General features: G+C 32.2%; 1 protein-coding gene across 1 annotated transcript; it reads left to right on the top strand.

Moving 5' to 3' along the window:
- Positions 1 to 482: 482 nt before the first annotated feature.
- On the top strand, positions 483 to 5318 carry LOC110704585 (E3 ubiquitin-protein ligase MIEL1-like). The gene is made up of 12 exons (XM_021882396.1): positions 483 to 842; positions 933 to 1020; positions 1592 to 1648; positions 1741 to 1773; positions 1887 to 1964; positions 2241 to 2284; positions 2563 to 2603; positions 3111 to 3193; positions 3294 to 3385; positions 3470 to 3539; positions 4386 to 4427; positions 4846 to 5318. The coding sequence occupies exons 1-12, from the start codon at positions 793 to 795 to the stop codon at positions 4966 to 4968; spliced, it is 801 nt and encodes a 266-aa protein (XP_021738088.1). The 5' UTR covers positions 483 to 792; the 3' UTR covers positions 4969 to 5318.
- The last annotated feature ends 6653 nt before the right edge of the window (positions 5319 to 11971 follow it).

The following is an 11971-nucleotide window of genomic DNA, read 5'->3' as shown; positions in this document are numbered from 1 at the left end:
ACAAAACGGTTGCTTGAATCACTGATCTTTCCTTTCCGTAAAATAACTAGAGTACTTAATTCTGTACATTTTCATTTATGGCGCCACCATACACTTCTGTCTTCTTCCAAATTCTTTTCCGTTTTTAGCAACTTGCAATTGGCATCTCCTCTCTCTCTCTATTACCTGCCACCCCACCCAATCTTATCCAATCACATCCTCTCTCTCCGCAATCAATGCATATACTAATATATAATAAAGATTTCATTTATATACTTTCTCCGTTTTTTTTATTGCATCATAGGAGATTTCACGCTTGTCAACGCATTACTTTAGCTATTAATATCTTTAATTATGCCTTTGTAAAAATTATAAAAAATTGATATTTGGAAAGTAGATTTTGAGATGAATCTAACTGGATCCCATATGAATATGTTTTTCTTTACGAATAAATCACAAAAGATGGTCAAAGAAGATTATGTGAATAGTGTAAAAGTCAAAGTGCTGCGATAAAAAAAGAACGGAGGAAGTATGTTTTATTTTATTTTATTTTTTTTCTTTTTTTTTAAATATTGTCTGTAAATCTGATGAATATTTTAATAGGGGATGTCCATTGTTTCTTGATATACTCAACCCCTTTTCTTCTTACCAGTTTGGCTTTCTCATTTCATACTCTATTATTCATTTTTGGGTTATTTTGAGTTACCCAAATAATTCAGATTCATCCCCTCAATCTTTGGAGACTTTTTGCCCCCTTTTTTGGATTGAAAAAGTATCTATTTTTCTGGGTTTTTCTTCAAATTTAGCAGATTTATGGAGGGCTTTTCTAATGAACGCTTCGATTTTGGGAGGATGGGTTATGGGTATTCTTCCTTTTTAAGGCTTTGTCTTATGCTTTTGTTGTTATTAACTTATTATGGTTTTAATTTGCTTTGTTTTCCCATTTTTTCCAGATGTCAGCATTACAGAAGAAGGTGTTTGATTCGAGCTCCGTGTTGCAACGAGATCTTTCCTTGTCGCCATTGCCACAACGAAGCCACGGTAATATATTTATGTACCGTTTTTTTTTTATTTACCATTTTCTTCTAGTTTTAGTGTTTACCGTATGCTTTTTGGAAAGAAATAATTTCTAAATTAATTCGGGTTAAGATTTAGCCAATGTACTTCTTCTGTTGTTTTTAATTTGTAATGTTGTGAGTTTCACGCTTGTTATTGCACATATTATGTGATTAATATCTTACAAATGTAATTATATCTTGATTAACTAAAGTTTTAAAACGTATAAGTCAAAAGGCAGTAACTGATGTGTTCAAATAGTTGAAAATTCCAAACATTGCAATTAGAAAAGAAAGGAGAAATTATAGTTCCGGTACAATTCTGGTTTTGTTGGCAATTCGGACCTGTATATTTGGTACGGGTCAGTTCTACCTACTAACAAGTAATTCTAGTATAGTTTAACTTAATCTTAATTCATGGGTTTAACCTTGGGAATTTTTCTGTTTCTCATTCTTCCGGTCTGATGATTAAAGGGGCAATTGAGTATGAAGTTTGAATTTGTGGGATTTGTTCATTATGTTGCTCATTTTTACCTGATTGTGGAAATGCCTCTTAGAACATGTTACGCAACCCAATGGACCGGCACGAACTCGATCGACACGATGTTAAGCAAGTATGTTGATCCTGTGAGCTTTTTTCTATTTTTTATTGTGTATTTTAGTACCTGTTTTGCATTATTGATTTGCTTTCATGTTCTCATTACAGGTTGTTTGTGCTGTATGCGACACTGAACAACCAGTAAGTAGTGATGGCGACAAGGAAAGATCAGTTTGGTTACTTCTTTCATGTTCTGTAACTGTATTTGGTAGCAAAAATGTAGTGACTAATGTTTGGTTACCTGTAAAATTCAGGTGGCACATGTTTGCACGAATTGCGGTGTTAATATGGGGGAGTACTTTTGTGAGATTTGCAAGTTCTATGACGATGATGTAAAATTTCTGGAGCCTTTAGTACAATATAACGGTTCATTCTTGCTTTTTTAGGATTCGTGTATTTTGTTTTTCATAACTTCTTGACTGTATTAATTGATCAGTGTATAATATGAAGCTAGCTGAAATAGTAAACTGGTTGTTAGATTATTCTACTTAATGACTAAGAATATCAACTAGAAAATCTGTGAAAAATTGTGCTGTTTAACTCTGGAAATTTGCATTCCCTGGATCAGCTGAGGCTCTCATTTAATGGTAGTTGTTTGATACTTACAGGTTGATAAAATGCAGTTTCACTGTGATGATTGCGGGATTTGCAGGTACATTGGCAACTGCATATGAATGTCGATATTTGTTATTTTATCACTAGTTTTTTATCCACAATTGGTCGTTTGTGATCAAAGCTTTTTAAAATATTGATTTAAAAGAGTTTTTGAAGTGCATAGTCAGCATCTGAGCAATGCTAAAGGCAAGTTAAAATTTTCAGATAGATACATTTTCGGATACCTATGTTGGTTCTGTGTATCAAATATTGAATTTGTCTGGATTAAATATTTTTTGCACTGCAACTTAATGTAATTAAATTTTTTTGAACCAGGGTTGGTGGCCGTGAAAACTTCTTCCACTGCAAGAAGTGTGGTATTCTTTATTCCTTCTCTTATGATTGAGATCATGTGAGAACCTAAGGCTAAAATGTGAACAAAGAACCAATCTAGACCCTTAGGTGATCGTAAGCGGATGGTCAAGATGTTACCCGAGCTCATGAATGACATTTTTGTAATTACGTAACTTTTCAAACTGATTCCAGTTTATTCACTTTTAACGCAATTTCATTTACTTTTTTGACATATTTTATTTACTTTAACGAATTTTTATACGAATTTTTCATTTACTTTTTATAAATAAAATTGGAAACCAATTTGTAAAGTCAAAAAAATTACGAAAATGTCATTAATGAACGGGAAGTGTGTGAGTCGTCCGGTTAAGATATTTATGGGTCCAGATTAGTTCCTAGTTCTCATTTTAGACTTGGTTCTTGTTTTGGACTTTTAGTACTTTCTATAGCTAGGAATTTTATTGCTTCTTTTGCTGCTTGTATAAGCATTTTTCTGAAATAGTCTTTAAATTTATTGAACATCATTCTAGGATCTTGCTATTCTGTAGCGTTACGTGATAATCATTTGTGTATCGAGAACTCCATGCGTCATCACTGTCCCATATGTTATGAGGTTTGTTGATCACTCTTTTTTATTATTCTGCCAATGATCTGCTAGCCTTTAGATGTCACGAACAGTAATGGATCTTACTTTGGTTTCTTGTCTACATTAGTATCTTTTTGACTCGCTTAAAAATACAACTGTCTTGACTTGTGGGCATACTATGCATTCTGATTGCTGTCAAGAGATGCTGAAGCGCGATAAGTAAGCATTCTTGCACCCTTGGAAAAGCTGATTTGTTGGGTGTTCTTGTCCTAGGAAAGGTCTTATGTTTCTTAAATGTTGCAGGTATTGCTGCCCTATATGCTCAAAATCAGTTATTGACATGTCTAGAACCTGGAAGAGATTAGATGAGGAGGTAAGCATGCTTAATCCTTGATTATGCAGTAAAATAGATCACTGACATTGACACCATGAACTATATTCTGTTTCGACCTCCCTGCAGATGTTACTTCCATTTTTCAGAATGGAATCTGTGTTAGGTAGCTAAGAAAAATCCTCTAGAAAGACTACAAAGGGATCCAGTAGAAGGAACTATATGGCGAAACCATATTATGCCCTCCATCATCTTATGTTTTTCTCACATTTCTTCTATGGTTGTTTTGATAACACTACTACAAAGTATCATTTAGTTATAATAAACTCTATTCTCACCATATATTGCATCGACTTTTACTTTCACTCTTTCCCCATACTTCTTTTTTTCTCTGTCCAGTATCCACTCATATATCCTGAATATAATAACTGTTCTTGGTCTCCATGCCCAACCCTAATGTATTAAATCAGTTGTTACTTAAGGAAGGGCTTAAACATGTCTTTGTGGAAGTATGGTTATCATGAGAATTTGAATTGCGTAGTATGCTGTCGTTGAATTTTGTTCTATGTATTGTTAGTAAGCCAATTAGAAAATCGTGAGTTACTCAGAAGGCAAACCATGACAGTTTCCATTTATATTTGATGAAATTCAGCAGTTTAAATATCATATACTTGTATACAAAATGAGTAAAATATCAAGAGCAATTTTGTATAACCGAATGTTCCTGCAGGCCTGAGTCCAGGTGAAGTGATTGATACATTTGAATATGCACAAAACTCAATCTTATTAGTCGATTAATAAGCTCCTTGTTAGGGGCTGACAAAATTTGTCTATTTAATCTTTGCTTTTATGATTTTTAGTCTTGATAATTGTTCTTTGCACACCCAGATTGAAGCCACCACCATGCCGGAGGAGTACCGCAGCAAGAAGGTATTGCTACCCCATCTTTTTTGATGTATTTCCATGCATTGAATGATTCTTCGACCAAAATCAAGAATGGTGAATGAGTGATAATATGTCCTTTCATCAAATTACTTGTTTCAAAAAGAATTCCTGTTATACTTTGCAAATCACTCAGCTATCTTATTTTTCTTTAATCCACAATTTCTAACAATTTAATTGTGATTGTTTTTCAACATTTAGTTTGGAGCTCTGTACCGATCCACCTGTTTTCATGCTATTATCACCTGGAATGAGTGTGTCATGGCCAAAAATTCTCACCTTAACTTTGCGAAAGTAAATTAACAGGCGATGTAATTTTGAGAACTAACTCGAGTTTAAAAGAAGGGGATTCTTGTATAAAAATTTAATATCTTATAGATGGTGATCAAGAAACTTCTTTCTGCAGGTTTGGATTCTATGCAACGACTGCAATGATACAACAGAGGTTTATTTCCATATACTAGGCCAGAAATGTAGCCACTGCAAGTCTTATAACACCTGTCAAATTGCGCCTCCAGTCCTTCCTTAGAATCGTTGAACGTATGAAACAGACAGAGGCTTGCGTTTTTCCTTGGCTGCTTTTAGTATGGATGATACTCATTTTCCCTTTCTTTCTTCTGTGCTTCAATCATTGTGCAAGCTAAGTTAAATCACTGATTTGCACCATTCATCATGATTTGGACTAATATCATTTTATGTTATGGCAGAAGCAATTCTCAACTTATTTTTTCAACCTGTAAATGAATTCAAAGGTAGACATACATATAATGATGTAAACATCTGTTAATGCTTATTGTTCACTACTTCCTCTTCTTACACAAGGGCCAAGGCCGTCACCTTTAATAGAAGAAAAATTCTGAACTTTGATGCAAAGTATAATTTTGGGAGGCTTCATTATTTCCATCTTCCTTATATATATCTTATTTGCTCCTACATGATTTATCTTCATTTTTTTTTACACTGAAAATTGAACTGTGTAGCAATTGTTTAAATTTTTTTCCCCTCCTTAAAACTATTGTTTAGTTGCATTGAACTTAATAACCTTTATTTGAACTTGTTCTTTGTTAGGCCATGTTTGATTTTCATTTCCAGATATTTGTTTTTAAAATTATAAAATTAAAAGTTCTCAAGACCGAGCGGCCTAATTTTAAGATATTTTCTGAAATCTTCATGTAAACAATTTTTATCTCAAAATAGATGCTAATAGGACTTTGCATGCCGAGTTAATCAAGCTTTGTCATGGTTACCTTGGTTTGATTTTATTTTACAGCAGCCTTGGGCTACCATGTTTTAAGCATGGTATAATAAAGAATAATTTTGAGTTTACCTTTAAACTTTATTTGATAAAGTGTGTTCTAACCTTAAGCACTATAGTCCCCCCACCCCCTCGAAATTATTGATGCTATTGCTAACTTGCTAGTTAACTTTATAATAGTATTTTGCTTTGACAATTGTTAAAAATCCCCCTAATCTAATCATTTAGGTATTGGTTAGCTTAAGGAAAGGTATTCGCATTGCATCCAAAGTCTGATTTAATCCGATCTAAATTAATAATTCGAATACTTTTTAAATCGAATTGGTTGAATTCAATATTTTTTAAAAGAAAATTGAGATTTTTGGATCAGATTGCATACAAAGTTAGTCATATTGCATCAAAAGTCAAATCATCCAAATCTAAATTAGTGATTGGAATTAAATTACTTCATAAATCACATTGGATTGGACTCAACTTATTTTTCCATAATTGAGATTTCGAATCGAATTAGATTGAAGATATTTGGATCCGAAAAAACTGAAATACTCAAAATTTTATTAATAACTAGGTTAGCTTCCTCGCTATGCAAGGTAATTTCATTACATCTAACTAAATTTTATTTATTTATTTTTTTAATATAAGAATGAAAGAGACAAAATACAAGTATGACATATTTATTTTCTTTTTATTTTGTATATATAATAAAATAGTCGACCCCGATTAAACAAATTAGTATATTAACAACACCCTCTTAAATTCCTAGACCACATCAGTGTTTAAAAAATTTAATGTAAATTGGTATTATTTTTCATTTTATAAACCAAATAACTATTGTAAAATTATTTATTACACCCAAAGGGAAGGAATATAACCCCGGTATAATGATATCTATGTTTTTCGTATAGCTTTCGGCAAGAAACAAATTAAAACATTGTAAATAATAAAAATTACCGTTTTATAATTAAAAAAAAATTCTAATTCAAATACACGGAATATATAAATTGCACCATAACATAAATTATTGTGAACTTAATAAATTTGGTGATAGTGGAAAATATAAGAAAATAATATGCACATAAATAGTTGAAAATTAAAAGGTAGAATAATGTTATTTTTTTTTTCCTAAAAATATGCTATTTGTATGAAGATTCCTAATAAGAAAACATTTTGAAATTTCTTAATGAAAAATAGTGGAAGAACATAAATAAATGAAATTTATGTATAGTACGAATCTATTATTTAATAGATTCATCATTTTTTTTTTTTTTTTTTTTTTTTTTTTGATATTGTTACAAAATTATGTTATTTATAGTTTGTTAATAAATTAAAAGAATAAAACATGATGTATTGTCCTATTAAAAGATATGACACTGGAGTAATATTTACAACACCAACTTTTATATGTGGCTAGCAACACCGTGTTGCCAGTTGCCATGGGAATATGGGATTACTCAGCTCGGTTAGTGTTATAATGGTTACTCTGTTAGGGGTATATAAGTCATTTATTTAGTAATATATAAGGGTTACTCTGTCAATGTTATAGGATTACTTTGTTATTTTATTTTGTCATTATAATAGGGGCTACTCTAATCTGTCAGTGATATAGGAGTTACTTCTTTTTTTTTAATTTTTATTTAATTTTTTTTATAAACTAACTGTGGCTAGCCGCATAGAATACACACTGTATTTATTATATTTGAAGTAATAGATATGATATTTATTTTATTACATATATTAAAAGTAAATTATATGATTGGTGAATATTTTGTGTATAATATATGCTAAACAGTTGATGGCATGAGCAAAAAAAAAAAAGGTGGGGGTTTAAAATAAAATAAAAAGGCGCACCTGATGAGTGTCATTTATGGCACTCATAGGGTAGTTTTCTTCGTAGTTTTATGCTCGTTTTTAGCCTCTTATGTCGTGTTTTTATGAAATAATGTTTGTTTTGCGTGCTTGTGTGTTAGTTTAGAGAAATGCATGTTTCCAATGGATTTATTATCCTTTTTATGCATTTCTTTGCTATTCTCTCGCTTTCCGTTTTGTTTGGCTTGTTTTGTAGGTATGTCGGGACTTTTCGAGGCTCAAATATCAAGGAGGAAGCCCAACACAAGATTTGGAAGTCAACAAAACCAAGTCCGGGAAGCTAGAGTGAAAGCAAGCTAAGCTAGAAGTCAAAGTAATGTTGCTTGGGCAGGATTTTACGCGTGCCCAAGCATTGAAGAATAATTCAAGAGCTTTAAAAGAAGAAAAGTGTCTGTATTGGGCAGACAATGTTTACTCGGGCAAGCTACCCCTCCTGCCCGAACAAGTCCTCGCACAGCCCCTCGCATATGGCCCCTAGCAGCTGCTCGCAAAAGGCTTCGCGCCATGCTTCGCACAAGCCCCGCACAAGCAGCAGCTCGGGCAGGGCACGCAAGGCTGCTCGGCCAAGTTGCCTGAGCCAAAACTGGGTTTGCTCGGCCAGAGCAACTTGCTCGCCCGAGCTAAGCAGTTTGCCTGAGCTGCTTTGTTATGCTATTTTACCCGATTTTTACTCTTTTTCTCTTGTAACTATAAATATGTACGGACTTTCTATTTTTGGTTTAGACTTTATTTTAGAAATTTTTAGAGAGAGTTTAGTTAGGCTAATTAGAGAAAGAAACTATAGATTGTAATTTTTTATTTCAATTTCAAGATAATTCAAATTCAAATTCCTTTGATCATCAAGTTTGTGAGAATTTCTTCCCTTCTTATTTTCATTTCCTTGCTATAATTTTGTTGATTAATGCAATTTCAAGTTAATTTGATTGTTTGGTTTAGGTTACTTTGATTGATTTAGTTTTGATTTCAATTACAATTATGATGATGTTGATGAGGATTAGTTTAGTTTTCTTCCTTCAATTTAATATGCTTAGTGAATAGATTTCTTAGCTAGGGTGAAGGGGAAGCATGCATGATCGATAGATAGTTGTTAATTTGGGGATTTTGATTAATTTATTGGTGTGATTAAATTGATTGATGTATTTGTGCATGTGTTTTGGGTTGATAGGAGTAGCTAACCTAGATTTCCATGTTGGATTGCGTTGTTGATCCTAATGACATGACCACTCGATTTAGGATTCTCAATTATTAATTTGTTTGAATTGTGATTCTACTAGTTTATCACTGATAGTGGAGACCTAGTTTGGCAATTAGATGATAGCCTTTTGAGCTCTTTGGTTGCATTTGCAATGCTCTTTTGATTCGATTTTCCTTAAATTAGCAATTCTATCATGATTATTTGTGGAACCTAATCCCTAAAGTCTTAGTATTTGATTCTTTCTCGATTTCTTTGCTTGCTAGATTAGTTTAGCTCATACTATATTCATACCTTTGCTTCGAAGTAGCTTAACACGAAACTATAGTGATTGTCTATCCATTCCCTGTGGATCGACTTGGACTTGCCCCTATACTAGGTGTAGGTTTTGTTATAAATTTGGTTGACATAGGTAAGCTAGTCTAACGACCCTAGTTTCCCGTCTTGTCAGCACCACGAAGTAAAATGTGTTATTCATGGTGTCTATTTTATTATTATACTAGGTTAGCCCTGTGCGATGCACGGTTCTAACATAAGAAACGAAATATAGAATCTTTAGCATATATTAAGAGAAGACAACTACTTCCTCCGTTTTTCTAATTACTTCCTGATTAAATATGAAAATAGAATTCCCAAAATTCCATCATTTTCATTTTCATTTTTAATGAAGAAAAATTAATTAAAGTATATTATTATAACAACTACTCATAGATATCATAATACACATAGAACTCCCATAATTTAAAATTCAATTTGAAACCTTATCCAAAAAGGGGAAAATCTAATAATTTCCCATAAATTAAGCAATCAACAAATAATCAAATTACCAGAGCATACTCAATCGACAATCGTACGGTGAAATAAAAAATTTGTGTAACATTTATCAGGTAGTATAAGAAAAAAAAAGATCTAGCTAGAATAAAGAAGAAACCATCTTCTAAAAAAATAAACAAGAAGAAACCATTAAAAATTAAAGAAGGAGAAATAAAATTAGATTAAATTGTAACATACACTTAATTAAAGAAAAAGAAAAAAAATCGACAAACTTCACACACAAAACCCAAATAATCGAAAACCATTATTACATTTTTTATTCTAAAATGACAGCTCAATAAATAATCGAAGAATAATTTTGAAGAAGATAGAAAAAGAGAAGATATATATACTAGCACAAGAGAGATATTAAACAATTTAAAACCTATATTATAAAATAAAGATAAAAATCATAATAAAATAAAACGAAATGAAAAAAAATGCTAAGAATTGAGTAAATGGAGCAGGTTTGAAATACAGAATAAAATTTAAGGATAAGGGAGAATGGATATCTTTGTTGTCCAATAGAAGATGAAACGACTGTGGGAAAGATGGGTGTAAGAAATTATTTATTGCTATGATAGTCAAAATTGTTTCAATTTCCTAAGATAAAATGATAAGTTGTATTCATACTATAGAAGCTTGGAATATAATTCTCAAAGCAAAGTTAAATAGGGTAGCTCAAAAAGAAAAAAAAAAGTTTGACATCATCCATACATTTAGACGGGAAACAAAATTTAATAAGAGAGTGATAAATAGGCAGTGATGATATCATCAGTTGTTATTTTAGTAACATTTATTGATATATGTTATAGCATTTACAATGGATAGCTACATCCTCTTGTAGCTTTGGGTTGCCACATCATTTTTTTTCTTAAACTAAATCATTTAAGCTACAACCTCCACAATAGCAAGCTACTACCTTTTGCCAAAAATAAAATATAAAAAATAAAAAAGAGAAATAAAATCACGTTGAATTCAATCATTAAAATTGACAACACATGCTTTGGGTGTAGTGAAACTAGAGGTGATCATTGGGTGAGCCGGGCCGAGAACAAAATAATCAGCCCTTTTCTCATACCGAGACGTGTCAGGCCAAGCTTTTAACTGAAAATCAAGTGCCCAAACCCGCCTAAAATGGCGGAGTCGTGCAGGCTTTTCGTGTCGGGCCAAAAAATAAACTAAAAGTGTATAAAAACACATTCCCAAGCTCGCCTACAAAATTTTAAATAATTGGGCCAGAAAAATCTGCCAAAAACCCGCCCATAATCGGGACCGAGTCGGGCTGAGCTGACTATGATCAGCTCTAAGTGAAACTACATAGCTTTGTAGAGTTATGTAGTTTCACCAAAGCTACAACTCTTGTAGCTCCACAATGGTAACTTACTAGCTCTATCTATTTAAAAATTACAAGCAAGGACGACCTAGTTTACACCATTGTGGAAGCCCTTAGTTCTTTTTAAGAGAGATATAACAGTTGTCGGAGATTGAAAATTTTGAAGGAACTTAATACAAAGGTTTTAGGATTTTGAGTCAATTTAAGTGAAAGGATAAGAAATAGTATTTGAGATAGACGAATTTAGTTTTATCTTGAGAAGGGATTTAATGAAGTTAGCTAGCGATTGGTTGTGTTACTCAAAGGATTATACTTTGAGGGTTTGACAACAAAGTTAATTGATGTAGAGTAGTTTGATTGATGATGTTAGAAGAATCAATTATTGCATTTTGTTCAATTGAGTCAATGAATTGCCTTAAAGATAAGTTATGGATTAGAACAAACTAATTAGGAAATTTGAAGCTATGAGAAAAGATGATCAAGTTATTGAAGCTTTTAAAGGTGAAATGTTGTTTTATTTGAAGTAACCAAGACTTAATGATTACGATTTAAGGTTGTATTACCAGGATGCATGAAATTAGGAGAACTTTGTAAATATTTTTGGAAATTACCTTGACATCAAGTCACCAATTTACGTGGGATAAGCCGATCAAGATGAGAGATGTTCCTTATATACTTGGTGATAAGGGATTAAACACGTCGTTATATGTAAACCCCTAAATAAAAAACAATTTGTAATCCTAATCAAACCTAATATGAACATTGGGTAAGCATAGGGTCGAACCACATGGAGTCACTAAACACTACAAAACACCATCACCAACTAATCTAGCTCGGCAAGTTAAATGAAAGATCGAACACTAAATAAACTATGATTAATCTAGGGAGAAAATCAAATACGACAAGCACTAAGAAAATGGATCAAGCAACACCATCACTCAAGCAATATCAAGGGATAGTAAATGGGAAGCAAGCAAACTAATTAAGATATACATGAAATATGGTTAAAGGCGTAATCTATCTACTCTACTATCAGGAGAAATTACTTTCAAAACATACATGTTTGGGGT

Source organism: Chenopodium quinoa, unplaced genomic scaffold, assembly GCF_001683475.1.
Source record: "Chenopodium quinoa cultivar QQ74 unplaced genomic scaffold, ASM168347v1, whole genome shotgun sequence".
NCBI lineage: Eukaryota > Viridiplantae > Streptophyta > Magnoliopsida > Caryophyllales > Amaranthaceae > Chenopodium > Chenopodium quinoa.
This window is presented reverse-complemented; position numbering and strand designations above follow the sequence as displayed.